This window comes from Alexandromys fortis, unplaced genomic scaffold (genome assembly GCF_014885135.2).
Source record: "Alexandromys fortis isolate MF-2015 unplaced genomic scaffold, M_Fortis_MF-2015_v1.1 scaffold_160, whole genome shotgun sequence".
In the NCBI taxonomy this organism is placed as follows: domain Eukaryota; kingdom Metazoa; phylum Chordata; class Mammalia; order Rodentia; family Cricetidae; genus Alexandromys; species Alexandromys fortis.
The window spans coordinates 3,444,542-3,467,072 of NW_026068035.1; the positions used below are offsets into that span (position 1 = coordinate 3,444,542).

Consider the following 22,531-nt stretch of genomic DNA (forward strand, 5'->3'; position numbering starts at 1 on the left):
GCATTGACCTCCGCTGGCCAAGACCCAGACTCTCCCCAGAGGCAGGCTGCCAGCAACAGCAGACTCTTGGGAACAGAGCTGGAGCTTGGAGGAATCTACAGCCAGTTCAGGCCATCCTGATCTTTGGTGTGCCCACCCTTGACCCTTATGGTTCTGTTCTAGCCTGGCACTCAGTGGTCATTAGTGGCTCCATGTCTACCTTGACCCTTGATGATTGACCCTCAGTGCAACTACGTCCACTCTGATCCTCCGTGGATCTGTGTCCAGCCTTCATCCTCCGTGGATCTGTGTCCAACCTTCATCCTCCGTGGATCTGTGTCCAGCCTTGATCTTCCGTGTATCTGTATTCACCCATGGTCCTCTGTGAATCTACATCCACCCCTCACCTTCAGTGAACCTGGGTTTATCCCTGGCCTTCAGTATGTCTACATTTATCCCTGAACCTCAATGCATCTGCGCTCACCCCTGATCCTCAGTTGACCTGTGTCTACATCTGGTTCCCAGTGGGTCTATGCACATCCGTGTCTACCCCAGCCCTCAGTGGCTCTCTTTGACCCTTGGCCCTTGGTACACACCCATCTTGTATTACAGTGTGTAGTCACATGTACCCCCAGTGTCCCCTCTGGACACCTTGCCCACACATCTAAGTTTCTTCCTGGTGTAGGACATGCCATCGATAGTGACACACTGCTATCACACTGACAGGCAGGAGTGGACCCTCTCCTCAAGCAACCATGAGAATTCCAAATCAGATCCTTAGTTTCTCCATCGCTGTCATCATCTCTGCCTCTGAACATCCTGCTCATTGGTCCCCATCCAGGGTGAATATATCACAGGCAGATGGTCTCCTTGGCCTTAGGAAGAATTCACTCCAACCCCTGGTGGAGCAGGAGGCCAGGACTTGGTAGTTGGTTACCATGACTCTCAGATGTGACACCTTAAGAGGGCTCAAGATTATCAGGACTTATATCCATGAAAGAGAGAACAGCATCCAAGGTCCAGAGAAGAGGGACTCTCAGGTGTGCCGGGGTGGTGCGAGGCTGTGTTCTTAGCGCGGTAATGCCCTGTTACCCTTACTGCCTGCAGGTCCTCAGACAGAGCTCCGTGGGCTGGACCTAAGTCCCTCTTCTCTGGGCTCCACAGCAAAAATGCTGACGTAAATAACCACTTCAGAGGGGAAAAATGGTCTTAACCGTGCATTTGCATACAAATACACTAATTATCCTCCTCTTCCTATGTGCTGGAACGGAATTAGCAGTTACAGCTATTCTGGAACACAATATTCTTAAAACCTGTAGGCATATAGGCATGCAGAGATGCCTGAGTACACATGGAAATGTGTTTGTACATGCATATATGTACACACTTTGCATCCATGTGTCTGTATAAATACCTGTGTGTGTGCCTTTATACCCGTATGAGCATATATGTGTCGTGTGTGTGTGTGTGTGTCTGTCTGTTTGGATGTGCCTGTGTGAACATGTGTGCATGTGTGTCTGTGAGAACATGCATGTCAGTGTGTGCCGGTATATCTATTTGTTATGTCTATGTATGTCCTTGCACATTCGTGTGTCTCTGTGTGTGGTTGTGTCTTTGTGTCCATGTGCATACATATGTGTGTGTGTCTGTGTAGCTATTCATATGTACCTGAGCACTGGGGACAAAGGCTTCAGCATATGAGTCTAGGGGGACATCTCATGTCAAACCCATGCCAATGCTGAGCATCTTTGTAGCTGGTCGATTTGTGGTTATTAGTGCCTGTGTGCTGGGGCAGGAGATCTTTGTATTTCTGAAACAGATGAGATCGGGCATGTTCAGAGTGGCAGCTAGCTGTAGACTATTTCTGAAATAGAACCATGAAGTTCCTGGGCCTGTCTTTGAAGGCCTTGCCTTCTGTTGACACCCACTTCACCCCACCGCCACACGATCTGTTGCTGCGTATTGTGACTGCCCTTTGGAAGGCAGCAGAGAGAGCAGCTGGTGTTCCTGATGAACTCCAGCCCCCTCACACGCAGGGAGTCACAGCAGCAACACCTTAGTAAAGACTCCTGCTGTCGGGGGACAGCCTCGGGGACTGCTTTGCGGTGGATGGAGTTCGCTAGAAAACCAGATTGGACTGAAGGAACAAACTGCAGCCTTCCAGGGAAGTGTAAAGTCCTGGAAACAGCCAAGAATGAGCATCCTGTTTCTTTTTTATCCTGTTGTGGCCACAGCATCCAAGCTGAACAGCCACTTTTCTAAGTCAAGAAGTCAACCAAGCTAAACAGAGGAACAGCTAAAGGTTCGGGGAGTGGAGCGCAGTGGGGATGCCAGCGATTGAAGGGCAACCTTCAGGAGGGAGGGCAGGGAAGAACAGGACATGGGCATAAACAGAGAGCGAAGCAGAGGGGGCTTTGGAAGGGGGTTCTGTCTAGTTAGGACCCTTAGATGGATGATCCACGAGGCCTGTGAGCCTGGGGTTAGGCACCACTTTGGCAGTGGTAGGGTGGAGGCCCTCCTTCAGAGATATGGGTTGGAGAGTGAGAAACAGGCATAGCCTGGCTAGAGCCACAGGTCTGAGGGAGTTTCTGTCTTTCTGGAGAAGGGAGAACCTGGCAGGGGAGCTTGGGAAAGAGGAGATGAGAAGAGCCACTCCTCCCACTGTGGGCGGGTGGGATCCACAGTACAGAGCAAAGCCCTTTTCCTGAAGGAGCAGGACACGTGGCGTGAACAGAGAGCGAGGCAGAGGAGGTTCTGTCTGGTGAGGACCCTTGGATGGGAAAGGCTGGGATTTGGGTCTGAGCTTCGGGAGTTGGTTCTTGCCTTCTCTGGTGTGATGTTCCCGAACCTGTGTCTCATTTGCTAACGGAAGACAAACCGCTAAGGAAGAGGAGCCGATTCCAAGAAGCCATTATGTTTTCATTCATCTTGTCAGAACCCTGCGCTGGGAGGCTCATTTGCACAGTGAGGACGTTGTTGGGAGAGAAAGCACAAACCACTGTGATTCAGTTAAATGCTCTCAGAATAGATGTAAAAGGTCCCTGAAATGGCTTTTAACCAGGGGTCAGGGCGGCGGAGACTAATTCCATGGGGTCCCAAAGCCACATGAAAATCAAGGCAGTGGATGGCTGTGTGCATGCTGTAAGGAACGGAATGCTTCCTGATTTCTCCAAGGGCTGGATGTCCCTAAACTAAACATGGGATTTGTCCTATCATTACAGGGGTTTGAGAGGCCCGGGCAGAGATCTCACGAGATGGCACCAGATGACAATAGGCACGTAGGATGAGGCCCCGCCTGGAAACCATCATCACGGGTAAGGAACGGGGCTGTTGAGCAAGGGCCTATTGCCTGGGAAGAAGCAAGGGTCCACCATGTGCAGCCCCAAGGCAACATTAAATGGCAGATAGCATTACAGTTGGACGGTAGACTGGATGTGGAGGAAAAAGCAAAGGATGAACATTCAACCAAGGATGCCCGTGGTGTTCTGGGAATGCCGTCCCTGCTTATGGGTTGGGGAAGCTGGCACGGGGGAGCTGTTTTTGGAACTAACACTGAGTTTCATGTATTAAAAACCCACATGATGGGTATGTGTGGGAAGGTATCATCGTCCTTCAGAGAGCTCAAAGCCTCCTCAACCTGCCTCTCTCTTACCTGCCTGCCTTGCGGGGGCAGGTGTTTCTTGGAGGATGGAGCTTGGAGTTTCTGCCTTCCTCCTGCAGGGACACGGGCCCTTCTGTCACCCCAGCCTCTGCGGGAAGAACAGCAGCTTCACAGCAGGGAGAACCGTTAGGAAGGCAGGTGACCACTGTGCCGCAGCGGCCCTGCCCACTCACGGAGCGCAAAGAGTGTCCACCTGCCTCCTCTCAAGTATGCCCGCTTCAGTCTGGTTCCTGGAGCTCTCCCTGCACCCCACACTCTGTCCAGGGCCAGGCTCTCCTCACCTGCCTTCTTCCCTTCCCTCCCTTCCTCCCCTCCCTTCCTGCATCTCCTAACTCCTCCTCCTTACCTCTCCCCTTTACCCTCACCTACTCATTCTCTCTTCCTAGCCTGCCCTGCCCACCCTCCCTCCTTCTTCCTCCTTCCTCCTTCCCCTCATAACCTCTCCTCCTCACCCACGCTTCCCCAGCTCCCCCTTGCTCTCCCCTCCTCTCCTCCATCTTTCCCGTTCTTCCCGGTCCCTCTCTGGGTTTTGTTTTGTGTGCTCTTCTCGGGTGTTTTCAGGTCCTGCATATGTTCTCAGGCATGACTGACAGGTGAAGAGACAGGCATGGTGTGGCCAAGCTTGACCTGCTCTTCCCACTCAGTTCCTGGTCTTCCACCCAGGGAGTGGAGGGTCCTCTTCTGCACACAGCATGGGTGCTCCCGGAGCCATGCCTGGGTAGATGAAGGAGGCCGTCTTTCCTGCAGTCTTGCCTTGTGCCGCCCATAGCTCTGTCTCCATAAGTCACCACCTCTTCAGGCTGACCCAAAGGTGCCTTGGTGGGGCACCCCGAGCTGCCTTCTTTACTATCTCAATTAACATAGCCCCCAGACTAGAGGTGGTGGAGGACCATAATTGCCCTAAACTCTGGCAATGAAGGAAGGATGTTTTCTAATTTCCTCTGCTGTGTGCCCCAGCATTCCTCGAGTCAGTCATTAAAAACGTCTTGATGTCTAACCTGAGTCCCTTCACTGCTGTTTGTTGACTGTGTTACCGTCGCTGGGAATTTTCATTGAGAGTCTAATTGTTGTTTTTCTTTCGACACCCACACTGTTAGACTGTTAGTACTATGTTTGGGAAGTGAGAAATCAGAGACTGTGAGCTGCAGAACAAAACCCAAATTTGTTTGGCCACAATAGTCTAAAAGAAGCAACCTTTTCCTCAGATGTTGGTCTCACTGACAGACACAGTTGAGGAAGTCAGCGGGTTGTGTGAATGAGTGCCTAAGAGGACCAGAGGCCTGCACTTCTGTGATGGGCTAGAGTCAATGTGGGCAGGAAGCCTGGTGCCTACCCTTCGAAAGAGCAAGCATATGCTCTCCCTGCTCCCCTGCCCTGTACATTTCAGGGGCTGGAGATGGACCAGGTTTCCCATGAGAAGCTCCACAGCACCCCACCCTCCCAGTCACGGGATGCCTATGGAAAGCTTCTGCCCGGAGTCTTGAGGCGCCATCCTCGGATGTAGGCAGAGGTCACAGGGGAAACCTGGGCTCCTTCCACCTGCCAGTCACTAGCTGTTGTTCAGTGCCTTGCAGCCTGGTGTCAACAGGACTCAGCCACAGTGGAGAATCTGGCAACATGGGACACAGGTGTCCAGAGTCCAGCAAATTCTGCCACCATACAAAGAATTAGAAAGATTTCAAAATGAGGAAGAAAGGACAATCAGCAGATCTGAGGTCAAGATGGCCAGACACTAGAACTTCCGGACAGCGATATAATCCCCTACTGTGAAGATGCCCCAGTGAACAACCAGAGCTGCGGAGGGATGTGAGCAAGTGGAGCCACCACCGTGGATCAGAGACACAAATACAAACTGGCTGAGAAATTTAGAACTGAGAAATACAAGAAATTAGATGGAATTCTCCAGGGATGAGCTCGGCCAAGGTTGGCGTAGACAGACGGGAGTGAACCAGAGACAGAACAACCTATTGTGCTTGGTCTTCAGCCGTAACAACAAAATTCGGAGGTGGTAATCAGTTTTGGCAGTGCCAAGGACTCATTTTGCCCACAGTACTGATGGGATGCAAAATGGTCCAGCTATTCTGGAAGACGCCTTGGCAATTTCCATTGGAAATAAACTTGCAACAGTCAGCCAATCTAAAAAAAAAATGATAACTCAGACCTTGGTCAAATTTAAAACTTGTTCTCTCCTCAGAGCTGGTCAGGGAGGGTGGGGGCATATAGGAATGGTTACAGCAGCTTTGTTCATAATAGCAAAGTCCTGCAAATAATCAAAATGCCCTTCAGCTCCCGGATGGTTGGTCAAACTGTAGTTCACCCTGCCAATTAGTTGCGAAAAGGTGCGTGTGCACAGAGGACCGGGTCATCTCCAGGGAACTATTGAGCTGATCTCAGAATAATCGGGCTCCATGATTCTGTTTTCTCAGCCTCCCAGAATGGCTCAGCTGGGACTAGAGAGCAGGCTGGTGACATCACGGGTAAAGAGTGGATATGGCCAGAGTACAGCAATGGGGGAGCCAGCAAATGCTGGTAAGCTGGATGCTCAGTCAGACTGTGCCCTGCTGTGCCCTGCTGTGGGAGCGGCCTATAGGTTTTCAGGTATTTGTCGTCGTATGTACTGGGGAACGGGGCAGCAGGATCTCTCCGTGTTATACTGATGACTTTATGTGAGTCTGCAGGGTCTCCAGGGCAGTGACAGCAGCCTCGCCTTGTGCGTGGGAGTCATTAGTAACCAGGTTCCCTCGTGCCTATGGATTTGGAGAGTTATGTCCCATAAATCATAACTGAAAAACACTTGTCAATTTCTCTGTCAACATTATGGCTAAAAAAATGGATCTAATTAGCAAGTTTTCAGTCCGGTTCATTACACACTCTTGTGTATATGTGAAAATTAACACTTGGTAATTGTGTTCCTTTGACAGAGAAAACAAACCCATTTCAAAAATAAAATGACCAAACTCATATATGAGTTTAACAATCAGAAAGATGGGTCGGGTGGTGGTGGCGAACACCTTTAATCCCAGCACTCGGGAGACAGAGGCAGGCAGATCTAGTTCCAGGACAGGCTCCAAAACTACAGAGAAACCCTGTCTCAGAAGAAAAAAGAAGGAAAAGGAAAAGAATAAAAAACAATTAAACAACTAGAAAGCTGACATTATAGGCACTGGGGAGGCTAAAGCAAGAAGATTGCTACAAGTTCAAGACCACTCTGGACTACAACATAGTGAGACCCTGTCTCAAACAATAACAACAGACAAACGAATAAAACTATTTCAGCTGCTTTCTCAATCCATAAGTAATTATTACCCCAATTCATATGATGTTTTTCTTGGTAGAACAGGTAAGACTGAAAGCAAGGCGGGGCTGGAGAGATGACTCAGTGGTTAAGAGCGCTGGCTGCTCTTCCAGAGGATCCAGGTTCAATTCCCAGCACCCACATGGCGGTTCACAACTGTCTGTAAATTTCAGTTCTAGGGGATCCAGCACCCTCACACAGACATACATACAGGCAATACACCAATGTACATAAAATGAAAATAATTTTTTTTAAAAAAGTAGCAAGGCAATATCTCAGCAAATGTTGAGCGTGGCCTCCTGGTCGTCATGGTCAGACGCGTTTTAGTTTTAAACGATTCTCAGCTGCAGTCATTCAGGAATCGGTTAGGAGAAAGTTAACCTCTTTTAGGTCACATGTGGCCTGTGTACTTGTGAGACCCTCTCCTCTCAGCGCTTGTCTCTGCCTGGAAAAAAGACAAAACCAGTGGAAGAGACGAGAATAGCTCCTTGAGAACCATCAGATGTGACTCGTTCTCCTTGAACCAGATTTATGAACATCCCAGAGCCACATGGATGGGGAACCATCCACTGAAAGTTTTATATGAAGCTGGGAAGATAGTCCAGTCAGCAGAGGGCTTGCAATATGAGCATGAAGACCTGAGTTCAATCCCCCAACATCCATGTAAAAAAAAACAGGCATGACACATTCTTGCAACCGCAGAGCTGAGAAGACAGGAGAGACGAGAGGTTCTCTGGGGCTTACGGGTCAGCTAGTCCAGCCTACCTGTTCTCTCCAGGCCAAGTGAGAAACCCTGCCACCACACACACTCACACACATGCGTGCACACGCACAAATACATACACACTTAAATTGTTGAAGCCTAAGCTTAGACCAGAGTTGTCCTCAGAGCCTCCTCTTTGGAGTGCTCTTGCATGGTGTGACGGGTCCTCTGACATCTGACCTACCCCAGGCGCTGTCATTCCTGGCAAGACTATTTTCAAAGTTGTTCACTCGCTGATACCGAGTGAGTTCTGGCCCTTGGCACCATGACACCTTGTGTTGGGTGCTGTTTATACCCTCTCTGGGAGTGATAAATGTGGACAGCTTTTTGAACTATCACTCGGCATGAGGGGCACTTCTCTCGCCACCAATACAAATGTCTGTGGAGATCTCTGTGTGTCCCCTGGGAAGCAGGGCCTGCAGTGGGTCCCAGATGAATCTGATCTGGAAGCCACCTAGGCTATCTACCTAACAAGGACTCATTAGTACAAAGGGAAGGCTTGCCTTTGCTTCTCCAGCTCTGACAGTGCGTGTTGCGGGGTATTTGATTGCACTGTGACGCTCCAAGACAGTTAATACACTTAAACCTTCAATCAAGGGTGGAGTCCATGACTAGCTGACTGGAATTAGCCATAGAGATTTTGGAGGACCCAGATAGAGAGGCACAGGAAGAGATAGGGAGTAACTGGAGAGACTTGTGGCCTTTTCAATCTGGGAAGCAGAGAAAGAGGGTCAGATAGTTGTTCTGCTGCTGCTTTCTTGATCTTTCATGTTTGAACCTCAATATCTCACTCCTGAGTTTTCCTTAATAACAAAACTATTTAGGTAAATGCTTCAATTGCCCACTTGCCACATTTCCCCATCTTTCCTGCCTTTGATAGTTCTCACAAATGTCATTCCAGCCTTCCAAAGAAGCTGGTGCCTCTGCCTGGACCCCTCATGTTCCGGGGCACCTCCCTCCCCAGGACACTTCCTGAGCTCTGGAGTCTATGTGCAGATACTTCACAAGCCACTGTCTACGTTGGGGCGTTTTGGGTGGGGTGTTAGTCTATGGGGGAGGGTGAGTGTCCAGGCACGCCTCATCTACACTCTGCAGAATTCACCCTTGTGGCAGTCCCAGCTCCCTGACTCTCTACCTCCCTTCATAGCCTCATGTACACATCTGTACACACACACAAGTGTGCACCCATAGACACACACATGGAAGTAAAAGATATTCACCACCTAACCCGCGCTCCTCCCCCATCTCTGCAAATCCACTGTTGTCTAGTCCCACCTGAAGGCAATTTAGGTTTCTAGAAGGTTGATTTGTTCTAATCCGTTGCTGTTTGGTAGAGCGCTCAATAAAATTGTTTGATGGTTTTAGAGGAAAAGTAGATATTTAATTACTGTTTCCATTTTTTCAGTGATTGTAGATGCATTTGGGGTTTCTATTTCTTTGTTCTTCTCTGGAGTGTACCGTGACCCTGCCGCCCAGGTTAGCCTTGAACTCCTGGGCTTCAACAACCCTCAGGCTGCAGCTGATGGGCCCCACCACACCCAGCTGGGGTTTCCATTTCTGCAATCAGTTTTAGTGCTGTGTAGTTTTGTGTTGGGATATTTCTTTCCTTTTTTCTCTCTAGGAGTATAGAGTCATCATTGCGTTTCTTCGGTGTGTTGGTCCCTGATGGACCTGTGGCCATGTCTCTTTTTCAGATCCAGCTTCTTCTCATTTCTCTCCTTCGTTAACCCTCCAGTTTGGAGTTTTTCTGTCTGGATAAGAGCTAGAGCTTAACTTTGTTTTCATGCTTTTTCTTTGGGCTTTATAATGAGAGAATCTTTAACTGTCTCCTCGATGTTGTTAAGTTTAAAACCTTTGTCGTGTACATTACTTTTCCCTTGGCGTTTAATGGCTGCTGCTGGTGGTGGTGGTGGTGTGTGTGTGTGTGTGAGAGAGAGAGAGAGAGAGAGGTGCGTGTGTGTGTGTGTGTGTGTGTGTAAGAGAGAGAGAGAGAGAGGTGCGTGTGTGTGTGTGTGAGAGAGAGAGAGAGGTGCGTGTGTGTGTGTGTGTGTGTGTGTGAGAGAGAGAGAGAGAGAGAGAGAGAGAGAGAGAGAGAGAGGGGTGGGGGTGTGTGTGTGTGTGAGAGAGGGGGGGGGGGGGGCGTGAGTGTGTGTGTGTGTGTGTGTGTGTGTGTGTGAGAGAGAGAGAGAGAGAGAGAGAGAGAGAGAGAGAGAGAGGTGTGCCTATATGTATGTGTGTGAGAGAGAGAGAGAGGTGTGCCTGTGTGTGTGTGTGTGTGTGTGTGTGTGTGTGTGTGATAGTTTGAATAAGAATGACCCCCATAGGTCATATGTTTGAGTGATGCTTGGTCTCCAGTTAGTAGAACTGCTTGGGAAAGATGAAGAGATACAGCCTTATTGAAGGAGGTGTGTCACTGTGGAGGCCGGCTTTAAGATCTCATATATGCTCAAGCCACAGTGTGTCTCAGGCCACTTCCTGTTAGCTGTGAGTCAAGATGTAAGAACCCTCAGCTCTTTCTCTAACACCGTGTCTGCCTGCATGCTGCCTTGCTTCCCATCATGATGCTAATGGACTGAACCTCTGAACTGTAAGTGAGCCACTACAATTAAATGTTTTCCTTTATAAGAGTTGCTGTGGTCATGGTGTCTCTTCACAGTCATAGAAGCCCTAAGACAGTATATAAATGTGTGTGTGTGTGAATGTGTGTGTATGTGTGTGAATGGGTATGCATGTGTACATGCACGTGTGTGTGTGTGTCCACACAATGACAGATATGAAGGGCTGGCTATGTGTCCAGAGTGCTCTTAATGATCTCAGTGTCTTTCATCTTCACAATTGCCTTAAAGCACGAGCTAGCTTTTTTTTTTTCTCAGTGTGACAAAACGCCTGGCAGAAGCAGCGTAAGAGAGGAAGCATTTGTTTGTGCTTGTGATTTCACGGCTTTCAGTCCCTCCTGAAGGAGCGGAACAGCTCGCATCATGGTGGCCAGGAAACAGAAAATTTAGGAAGGGATGAGGGTAAGATACAGCTCCCCAGTGCAGTCCTCCAGTACCACGCTTCTTCCAGCTCAGCCCCACCTTCCAATAATCCATTCTATTATAAATCCATCAGGAATTAATCCACTGATTAGTTTGGCACCTTCGTGATCTAATTGTCTCCAGAAAAGCTTTACAGACACACGCAGGTGTGCTTCTTAAGCTAACCCTTCGACAGCCAAAACCAGCCACCACACATTCACTGTAAGACAGGTACGATTATACAAGTGAGCCCCCCACCCAAGCGATGTTGGTTTGACTTTTGACATGTCAGTGGCATGAGCACCACAAGCGCTCGCTGGAGACGGCACGGAATGTGGGCCAACTGTTCAGAGTGGCCCTCACAACTACTGTTCTTCACTTTCAGCAAAGCACTCGCTGAGTCAGCTGGGGTGCTCACCGGTTTATGCTAAAACAGCCTTTGTGTTGGGTGCCTAGGCTCCCGCTTATGGCTGGTGTGGATCTCCCAGCGAGCACTCTAAGGGGAGGTGGGGCTAAGTTGTCTGCGGTGCTTGCTGCACTAAATGCACTTTCAAAGGTCCATTTATGATGAGCTCATCTGTAGCCCCTGAGAGCAGAGGAGCACCTGACCATCCTTTATCCTGCTCTGTGAACGTGGCAGAAGTCACCATTACAGGTTATGAGGCCAATAAGCTGGGAGGCCAGGCTTTGCTTGCCTTTAACTAGATTTTCTAACGTCCTGCGATACCTTGGGCTGGAGCTAGCATTGTGGGGACTCAAAGTCACCACGGTCTACATAAGTAAGGTTTAATTACCACCCACAAGCTCTGTTCCCTCCCAGCGGCCTCCTTTCAGGAAAGCTCTGTGTTTTCATAAGTGCTGTGCCTCCAGGGAGAAGATAATGTCAGCATTGATGCTTCAGATAATGTGCCATTAATCTCCAGCAGTGCCAAAGATGCTGGAGCTGAGAGTCTCCAGAACATTCTGTATCCCGCTTGATCTTTGCTTTACATCTGTGTTATCAAATCCATCTAAAGTGCCCAGGGCTGTCAGACTGTATTCGGGCAGATTTAGATGGTTGCTAAGGTAAAACAAAGGAAGAACTGCCCACAACAAGCCCACGTCCAGGGATCTGGAAGTTTGGGTCCCATCTTTTGTCCTTGGGAGGGTCGGGGACCCATTCCTTTCAGGACTTGGTGTCCTTGGTTGTCCCCGGCACCTCCTTGTTTTTACCTTATAAGTGCTGGCTGCGTTCCTCACACAATTGCTGATATCCAGGGACAGCACGTCACAGCTGGTGTTCTCAAGCCAAGGGTGACACTAAAGAAAGCCAGAGCTGGGCTCTTAACATGTTGACAGGAAAATTAAAGCGAGCAGAGGCCCGTGGCTGTCCCACCAGAAACAGAGAGAGAGCTGGCAGGCTTCACTGCCTCGGTGTAGGCTCTTTCCTGCTTCCAGCAGGGCAGAGACTCCATGTTTTCCCTGTAGGATGCATATTTTTTTTATTGAGAGATGCATATTGTTTTATTCTGACTGTTTTATACTATTTTGTTCCCCTCTCTGCATACATCTCGAGCAGCCACAGCGCTGAATGTGGCAAGCCGGCTATTGGCCACTCTTGGTTCCTGGCTTCTAAATGCTACTGTGCCCACCAAGACCGGCACATTCAACTCCAGATCTATCCAAGCATCCTGAGGCAGTGTCATGGAGGAATTTCTAGTGATGCTCCGGTTCCCCGTCTGCTTCAGGGAAGTCAGCAGTCACAGCAACCTTCTACACTCTGTCCTCTAACAGCTTTGCATCCCACAGATAGAATTCCAACTCCTCCACACAGTCAGCTCGGGCTCTGAGACTTACAACTTCATAAAAATAAATAAATAAATAATAAAAAATTAAAAAAAAAGCTTAGAACTAGAGAGAGAAATCACATAACCTCCTTTCTGGATAGATTTTCTTTTAGATGTCCCTTTTGCCAGTGCTGTGGCAAAACTAACTCTTCACTTCATGCAGTGAGTGGCCAGCCAGCAACCTGTCTTTTAGATGGAGTTTGACTTTGCCTCAACGCAGTGCCTTTGGGTTACTGTTTGGTTTTGCGGCGTTTTTTCACCTTTGCCTTGACCGGGCAGTGGGTGGAGTTGCCTATTTTTTTTTTCCTCCAGTGCTCTCAGGTTTCTGCTGTGATGGAGGAACCTGTTCCCTGCAAAGGGTGGGGAAGAACTTCACGGCCTTCAACTTTGCCTTCTTAATTCAAAAGGAAGTTGGCTTTAAAAACACTTGTAACGTATAATTACTGTCCGTGTTCTCAGATGTATGTTCTATGGGAGGAAAACTCAGGCAGCAGAAGCTGCTCAGCGATTACGCGGCTATACTCATCATTATTCATCCTTCCGTACGAACACTTGGACTTGCCTCTGGTGCCAGAAGGATCCAGGCCATCCTGTCACAGCGGAAGAAGACATGGGGGTGGGAGCGTGGGGGCAGAAGGCAGGCAGTGGCAGGGCCTCTCTCTAGATGTGACGTCCCCATGGAACAGGCAGGCATCTCCCTTCTGCCTCAGGCAGAGTCCTGACTTCGGCAGGTGGAGAGAATAAACGGCCTCCACGGGGCCCTGCAAACCCACAGGATGTGGCAGAAAAGCTCAGCAGTTCCTCCATGGCTGCTCTTTAATTCTAGGAATTTGAATTCCAGAAAAGCTAGTGTCTTTGACTAGCTTTTGACTAGACACTGACGCACATTTGCCAGAGGCATACGAAAGGGGCACAGGAACACGGTGCAGTGCCTTCAGGGAGCCCTATCTGCAAATGAGTACAAATTACTTCTGCAAGGACACAGCAGGGGGCAGGACGTACAAACAGAATGCTGGGTTCAGAAGCTACCCTTCCTGGACAAATCAGGACAGTTGCCATCTATCCCCGATGCCCATCTTCCCATTCGTTAATAAGCTTTGTTTCCAGACTGAACACCGCTCCAAGTCTCCATAGCACATGGCTGCTAAGTTAAATCAGTACCACCCAATGCTAGCCCTTCCAGCTTCCTCAGTGTTGTGGGCCGCTGCTCTGGGAAGCCCCTGACCCCTGACTATGCTCTACTCTCTGGGAAACATCCTTGCCGTGTAAGACAAGCCAGTATGAGACCTTTGACATCTCATAACTGGCACAGGGAGGTAAAAATGACTGTGTCCTGGGGGCAGGAACCCATTGTGTTGGTCTCGAGTGTCCCAAGGACTGAGTTCTTGGAGGCTGCATCACACTCAGCACAGACTGTTGGAAGCCCTTCCCCTCCCCTCCCCATGCAGTGGTCACACTAAAGTCACTCCTCATGCTCAGAAGCAGCTTCTCAAGTCCTCCCTGGCACACGGAACTGACTGGCAAGCATGGGCACATTGCTTACTTATTTATCTATTTGTTTTGCTGTGACAAAATGTAACCTGAAAGAGAAAGCTCTGGTTTGGCCCACAGCTTGAGGGCACAGCTTGTGGCCGGGAAGGTGTCGTGGTAGGAACATTAGAATCCTGGTGACGTGATGTCTTAGTCGGTGCTCTATAGCTGTGAAAAGAGACCATCACTGCAGCCGCTCTTAGAAAAGGAAGCATGTAATTGGGGGCTTGTTTTACAGGTTCAGAGGTTTAGTCCATTGTCGTTATGGCCAGGAGCGTGGCAGCGGGCAGGCAGACGTGGTGCTGGAGAAGTAGCTGGGATCTCTACAATAGATCTGCAGGCGGCAAGAAGAGAGAGACCCTGGGCTTGGAATGGGCTTTTTGAAACCTCCAAACCCACCCCCAGTGACACACACACTTTCTCCAACAAGGCCCCATTGTTGTTTTTCCGTGGGCACAAAGCCTGCACTTTAATCTACGGTTGCTTTAGCCGGCAATTTCAGCTCCACAGTTACTGACCTGCTTCTCTGGCAGGGGCCAGGCTGCTTACACTGCGACCTGGCAGGAATTGTGTTCCCATAGGTACTGGCTGTGTCTCTGCCGCCAAATATAGCTTTTAATTAAATCTCTATCATTCTGCTTCTCAGTAAGACTTGGGAGTCAAAGGCTAGGGTGAAACCTGCTCGCTCAGAAAGGTGGAGTAGCAACTAGCTGACCTCTTTCTTTTTCCATGTCTCCAAAAGAGACCTTCCTTCCGCTCCTTCTGCTCAGTGAAAAGAACAAAACCTCACCACTTAAAGCTCCTCCCTCCTACTTCCTGTTCATCTCTACCATCTTCCAGATACTCTGATTCTCTATGATTACTTTCTGTCAACCAGTTGCTAACTCAGGCTCCTGCCCCAAGGTTGACTTCATTTAATTAACACAAATGCAGAATCGGGGTTCACAGTGTGATCAAATATCTGGCAATAATTTTTTGAAGTAGCGCTACTCCCTGGTGACCAAGTATTCAAATCGATGAGCCTGTGGAGGTCATTCTCATCCAAACCACCACACTGGACATGCACAGTCAGGAAGCAGAGAGAGATGAATGCTGGGTCTGTGTTTGGCATTCTCCTTTGTACACAGCTTGCGATGCCGGCCGTGGAATGGTGCTGCTCACATACAGGGTGGGTGTTCCCATCTCTCTGGAAGCTCCCACACAGACACAGGGGTGACGCCTGTATAATTCTGAGTCCTGTCACACTGACAACCAAGATCAAACGCCACTTGGTGGGAATCACGCTTGGTCAGCCTCTTCTCTGCCCCCTCCCCTCTACACCTGGACCCAGTGGAGTCACAGAACGGCACACGGCAGACCCACTGGGACCGGTGTACGTTCAGATCCTGTGTTGTCTGAGTGAGAGGTTTGTGCTTCCCTGGGCAGTGCCAAGTAAACAAACCGCTACCACAATGGCAGGCCTTAGTCCCGACAACTGAGAACAGTCATTTTCCGAGCCTAAATACTGTCGTTCCAGGGGATGGTGCTGGATTTCACCTGGACCCGCTCGCTCAGCAACTTTTCCGACTGAGATGAAATCGCATAGCATTGTACTTACTGTTTCAACCATTTTAAAGTACGCAGCTTGCTGGGTTTTCAAAACCACATTAAAAATGTTGTAGAATCATCGCCACTGTGTGCTTTCGGACCACTGTCATGGCACCAGCAGGAATCTGGGCCTACAGAATGCTTGTGCTCGTTACCTCTCCCCCACTGGGCAGCTGTTAACTTCCGCGTCTGTGACTGACCACACCCATTTCATATCAGTGGGTTCATGCTATACAACCTTTTACAGGTGGCACAACACGTCCAAGTTTTGTCCGTGTGATCGGAGTACTTCATGGCTTTTGTCTCAATACCATGTCGGTGTATAGAGGTGCCAGCTTCTATAAGCATGTAAATACACCTTTTCATCTAGATATATGTATTCATTTCTCCCGGGTACTGATGTAGGAGGCAGTCGCTGAGTCATGTGGTGAGGTGACGCTGCCTGATCTTGGGGACACCGCCAACTGTTTGCTGTGGGCCATGCTGTGTGGTTTCCCCACCACGTGGGAGATTCTAGTGTTTCCACGTCTTCCCCGACATTTGTTTTTACCATCTGTTCTGTGTGTAACTGTATGTGTTTTCGTGCATGTGCACATATGTGTACATACGTGTGGAGGCCGGAGGTCAACCTCAGGTGTCATTCTTCAGGAGCTGCCCACCTAGGCTTTTGAGATGGCGTCTCTTATTGGGACCTGGGGCTCACCAGTTCATCTAGGCTGGCTCCAGGGAACCCCAAAGACCAACCTGTCTCTGCCTTCTCAGACCTGGGGTTGGAAGCGCTCATCACTGTGCCTCTGGCTTTTACATGCGTGCTCGACTGAACTCAGGTCCTCGATCTTATGTGCAAATGCACGTGCCCGGCACTGCATTTCACCTGGACCTCCTCACTCTGGGCGCTTCCCAGTGGAAATAAAATCTCACAGAGTTACTCTTCCTGTTTTAATCGCTGGAAAGTATGTGGGTCAGTGTTTTTACAATGCGTGGACGGTACTTTGCGACTTCCACAGCGTGGCTTGTCCTCTGAGCTACTTCCACAGCTCGCCTTATTTAGCTATAACTAAACAAAGTGGCATCTCTCTGTGTGATGCGGGCCACTCCTCCATCTGCTGGCCTCAGGGCATCTGCTGGACCGCTGACAGTTTGCCCTAACGAAGATCCCTTGGATGAATAACAAGTGGCCTCTCTCACTGCTTTCCAAACACTCTTGTACACTGTCTTTAGATAGTTAATGTGAGCTATGCCATTATGGGCCTCTGGATTTATCCGGCTTGGAGTTTCTTGAGGCACAGAAAAAATGGTTTTCTTTAAATGTGGGGATATTTTTATAGTTATGAGAATTTCATAAACATATAATGTGTCTTGTTCAAGTCCATCTCCCATTCCCTCCCCTCCAACTCCTCCTCTATCCCAATAACCACTATTCTCCCTTCCCAATTTTATGTGTGTGTGTTTTTAAACCCTGCACGTCCACTTAGTACTGCCTGTATGCAAATGGGTGCTGGGCCTTTTCTCAGAGATCGCATCCTATAAGAATGCTGACTCTCAGTTTTAGGGATTTTGTTTTTTAAGCGTTTTCCCAAGCATTCTCTTCGCCTCCCCCCCCCCCCCCCACTTTTGGGATGTCTTGGCTTCCTGCAGGCAACCCTGCTTCCCATTCTTCAGTTCCCTCTCTTCGCCTTAAGGGGGCGCTCTCGTGGAACTTGTTTTTGCTCACAAATATCACAGAGACTTATTGACTATGAAAGCTCAGCCTTAGCTAGACTTGTCCCACTAGCTCTTATAACTTAAATTAACCCATATTTTTATTAATCTACATTCTACCATGGCTTTTACCTCTCTCCCATTTTGTGAGTCCTACTAGTTCTGCGTCTAGATGGCAAAGGCGTCTTGCTCACCTTCATTCATCTCCTACTTCCTCTCTCTCTGCCTGGAAGTCCCGCCCTATACTAGCTGTTGGCCCCTCAGCTCTTTATTAAACCAATCACAGCAATATATCTTCACCCAGTGCAGGAATATCCCACAACCTTTTGACGCTATCTAAGGCTGATCGGTTCTACAGCTTGTGGTCTTATTTATTACACTCTTCAGCTCCAGAATTCTCTTGCTTCTTTTTTATAATTTCTGTCTCCTTATTGGTACTGCTTGGATGGTCATTCTCATAAATTTCTTTAGGTTTCAGGGCATAGCTTCCTTTAACTTTTTTTTTTTTTTTTTTGTCTGTTGATTTTTGTTTTTGAGACAGGATCTCACACTGTAGCCCAAGAGGACCCGAAACTTACTTTGTAGCCAAGGCCAGCCTCAAACTCGTGGCTCACAATCAGTTTCCCACGTGCTGGAATTACAGGCTTGCATCATCACCCTGGGCTATCTCTTGAACATATTTAGTTTATTTAATCTTATCTGGTGAAGCTGCTGCTGTACCGGTTTCCTTAGGGACAGCTCCTTTTAGCTGTCCTTTTCCTGCGTGGCGGCCATATCTTCTTCAGTCTTCATTTTCTTTGTAAATTGGTGCTGTTGGAAACTGGACATGTTGAACAGTGTAAGTGGCAGCTCTGGAAATCTGGTCCCCACTCAGCGATTTGTCACAGTCACTGGTGTTTGTTTGTACAGCCCATAGTTTACTTAAAGCATCGATCTTGTGCCGTCTGTATGCCTTGCCTTGTCTTACCTGGCCATAGTGTCTCTGTTCGCAGACAAAGCAAACCCAGTCTGGGCAGATGGGCTGTGTGAGCCGGGATCTTGCCAGCAGTCAGGCAGCCTGTAGAACTCCCCTGGTCACCTGTTTCCGTGCCTAACGGTTGGCCCCGGAAAGCACCGGAGGCTTCTCTGATATTTACTGAGTAAACACGCAAGCGTATGTGTGGCGCCCTGAATCCCAAAGCATTTTCCAACTCCTTGTTCCCCAGGCACCGCAGGTCCAGCCTGTCCTCAAAAGCTCTTGCTTGTTTCCATTGCCTCAGGCAGTAACGGCTAAAATGTCCGCCAACGAATGGCTTTGACAGACAGTCTTAAGCTAGCTGTGTTGGCACCAGGCAGGTTTCTGGTGTGGGAGATAACGGCAAAGCCTTTGGGTCGGTCTTCCTGGAACTTGGAAGGAGCTTCAGGGAATGGGGACCCCTGGTGATACCAGTGTGTTCTTCCAGTACCGGCGCTGGTGTCGTTGGTGGTACAGGCTGTGTTTTTTCAAGGACACTGTTGAGCTGGGAGCATGGGATGGACAAAGTGAGTTCTCTGAACTAGACATTGACAAGATGAGTCCTCCACGCTGAGATCAGAGGGTGAATGTGGGGTGAGAACCCCATGCTGAGATCAGGGGTGGAGGTAGGGTGAGCCCCCTGCACCTGAGATCAGAGGGTAGATTTGGGGTGAGTGCCCCATGCTGAGGTCAGGGGTGGATGTGGGGTGGATGTGGGGTGAATTCCCTAAACTGGAGTAGTGTAGACACAGGGTAAGTCCAGTTGCTGCAAAATGTCATTGTTATCAAGATTCAGTTGCCTTCTCTGAAGGTCCTCATGGTCACTGATAGTTTTGGTTAGTCCCAAAGCTCCACAAAAGTTGGCTCTAAAAGTTTTTACATGTTTTTCATTACCTGAAGGCTGGATTTTGGAGTGCTTTATTGTACATAGGGTACTAAGGTTGGGGCTAAGAAAATTCGTTCCTGGTATGTGCGCTGACAATTATCATTTGTCTGGCTGTTACCGTGAGAACAGTGGGGAGGAGCGGTCCCCCAACAGATATCCAGAGTGTCCTCAATGGCAGGTTGCTCCAACCTGAACCAACTTGCCTGTCAGCCCTACTCTTGCTGCTGTTGCCACAGCTCTACGAGCCTCTGCTGAACCTCTGGCCTCGCCTTTCCAGCTGTAACCAGTACATTGGAGGGGGTGGGGAGTCCTCTGGGATGAAGAGCAGACTCCTCCGTGCAGTCCAAATCTTGGATGTTAGTAATGTTGCCCACCACCACCTTTTTATATAGCATCCTCTAGGAAAAGTGAGCCCAGTGCAGGAAAGAAAAAAAAATTGTGTATGCCAAACAGTTGGCATAGAAACCTAGAAGGCTCAAAGACCATCTAAAGAAATTTCTATGGGTACCAAACAGTTCCTTTGACTTAGAAATCAAGGCTGGCAGAAAAATCAAGCGCCGTGGGTTTCCGTCCTTCTTGATTGATTGGTGTTTCTCAACCCCAGCTGTGCTGCAAAATTACCTGGAAGCTTTGTTCCAAGCAGAGCAGACCACTGCCATCACGGCGATGTCAAAGCTGCATAAAGCCTAGCAAGGCCTGTAAACGACTGTAAGATATAGGCAGCTTCCTCTGCGACCACCGGTGTCCCGGGACACTCCCCCGCCCCGTCCCCTGTGAATAAGCAGGCAGGACCTCTAAGAAAAACTGCCCCGGTTTCTCCTACACAATTATCATATCTTTACATTTTCTTTTCGTTCCTACGTTGTGCTCAGTGTTTCTCATTTGGCTTTAAATGTCTTTTTTTATAATTGGTTCCTTTAAATCCGGTCCAGAGCAGTGTACACGCGGCGCATTTGCTGGAATTTCAGAAGCCTGTTTCTAATTTATGACAAGCCCCACCCCACCTCTATTTTCCTCCTTTGTTGAAGGGCGGGGTAGACGCTCGCTTTTTAAATACTGATCAGCTCAGGGCAGACCAGACCTGGGTTTTGAGAGACGTCTGCTACCAGATACATAGCACAAACTCTGTTAAGAATCTAGGGTTTCTTGAACCCTTTCCATCTATGACCCCTCCTTGCTTGGGAAGTTTTATATGTTCCTGCCCTCTAGGAGATGAAGTAAGGTAAGGAGTCCTAAGGAGAGTTTGAGGGAATCCCAAGTCTGGTTAAGGTGGAGCTTGCAAGTGTGCCAGAGGTGGACCTGGGATAGGGAGGAGCTCCTGGTCCCAGAAACCTAGATCCTTGGCAAGGCCGGCTACTCTGCCGTCAGTTCTAACACTCGGATCCTTCTTACAGGCCCAGTCTCCTGACAGCAGCCGGCATATGGGGCCATGGCCCGGCTCCCGGGGCACCCGGAGGTCCCCGGCCCAGAGCCTGGCAGCACAGGCCGGGGAGGTCGAGGCAGTCGAGCGGCCCGAGCGCGACACGTCATTATCAACGTCGGGGGCTGCCGGGTGCGGCTGGCCTGGGCCGCGCTGGCCCGCTGTCCCCTGGCACGCCTCGAGCGCCTGCGAGCCTGCCGCGGCCACGACGAGCTGCTGCGCGTGTGTGACGACTACGACGTGAGCCGCGACGAGTTCTTCTTCGACCGCAGCCCGTGCGCTTTCCGCGCCATCGTGGCGCTGCTGCGCGCCGGCAAGCTGCGGCTGCTGCGGGGCCCGTGCGCCCTGGCCTTCCGCGACGAGCTGGCCTACTGGGGCATCGACGAGGCGCGGCTGGAGCGCTGCTGCCTGCGTCGCCTGCGCCGCCGCGAGGAAGAGGCCGCCGAGGCGAGCTCCGGGCCACCCAGCCGCGGGCCCCCGGGGAGCCCGGTGCGTGCCCTGGGGACCGGGCGGCTGGAGCGAGGCCGACGGCGCCTGCGCGATGTGGTGGAGAACCCGCACTCCGGGCTGGCAGGCAAGCTCTTCGCCTATGTCTCCGTGGCCTTCGTGGCGGTCACAGCCGTCGGCTTGTGTCTGAGCACCATGCCTGACATCCGAGCAGAAGAGGAACGGGTAAGTGTGGGCATGGGCTTCAGGGCAAGGGTGGGACAGAGGGGGAACCAGAATCATGGAGGAGTGGACAAAAGGCCACATCTGGTGGGGTGTAGCGATTTAGAGGGTGCATGCCGATTTCTAGTTATGGCTGTCCTCTATGCCCCCTGCCCTGGCTGGCTCCACCACATGCCAGGTCAGGAGTGAGGGTCCGATGAGGCCCCAAACTGCATTAAGTTTCAGAACATGGACCCACAGCTTTTATCCTGGGCCCCCCTCTGCATCTCCAATAACTCAGCAGGTAATACCTACAAAGTCTAGACAAAGTAGAGCTAAAAAAATACCCGTGTCTTAAGGATCTACAACAGCGGTTCTCAACCCTCCTAGTGCTGTGACCCTTTAATACAGTTCCTCATGTTGGGGAACCCTATTTTATTTTTATTTCATAACTATACTTTTGCTACTGTTATGAGTCTGATATGTCACCCCTGTGGAAGGGTCGTTCGATTCCCCCAAAGGGGTCGCAACCGGCACATTGAGAACCACTGGAATGGAGGCTAGTACGGGTCGATTTTGGATATCCCAGGGTTAGAGGCCCTGTATGGAGAAACGAGATTCTGATCCTTTTGAGGGATCTGTTTCCTGCCCTCTGCTCTCTGTCTTGTCCACCAATCCTAGAGTCCCAGCATGGGAACTGGTCTGTTGTCTGTGGTCAGCCAGTTCTCATGACAGGCCAGAGGAGATACAAAACAAACCACCTTAACAGCCTTTATCCTCATTGATCATGGTGGAAAGTTCTGGAAAGAGCGGGGGAAAGACATTATGTAGCAGACTAGGGTCTGTGTTGGGGGTGTTGGGATTCCTGCAGAAGAGGGCATTCTACATTCGAACTTAGCTGAGTGCTGCTCCAAGTCCTTCCCGCCCTTCTTTTGACACCTTTCTGTCCCCCGAGCAGACACGCCCTCCGTTGCACAGGGCTCTTGGGCTACTCCTTGGAGTCCTGTAGTGTCCCTAGCCATGCCCAGTGCCCACCTAATGGGATAACTCATTCTAAGAAACCGAACTGACCAAGAGCATGGCAGCCCTGACTGCAAATTAAACTTAAAGGTACAGTTAAGAAAACTGGTTTGGCTTCCTTCGTTATTGGTTGTCCCGAGCCTGACCATCTCAGTCATGTTAAGTAGTCATGAGTTTCTGGTTCTGCTTCTAAGATGATACTTG

At 49.8% G+C, this 22,531-nt stretch overlaps 1 protein-coding gene across 3 annotated transcripts in view; it reads left to right on the plus strand.

The window, feature by feature from the left end:
• The window catches only part of Kcng2 (potassium voltage-gated channel modifier subfamily G member 2), a 65,358-nt gene that overhangs the window by 20,656 nt on the left and 22,171 nt on the right, over positions 1-22,531 (plus strand). For 2 of the 3 annotated variants that reach the window (XM_050165024.1, XM_050165025.1), the window contains exons 2-3: positions 3,201-3,293; positions 20,634-21,331. In XM_050165024.1, the coding sequence (XP_050020981.1) occupies positions 20,669-21,331 (663 nt within the window). In that variant the 5' untranslated portion in view covers positions 3,201-3,293; positions 20,634-20,668. Of the gene's footprint in view, positions 1-3,200; positions 3,294-20,384; positions 20,462-20,633; positions 21,332-22,531 lie in introns of those variants that run through there. The other variant, XM_050165026.1, reaches the window with a different exon arrangement.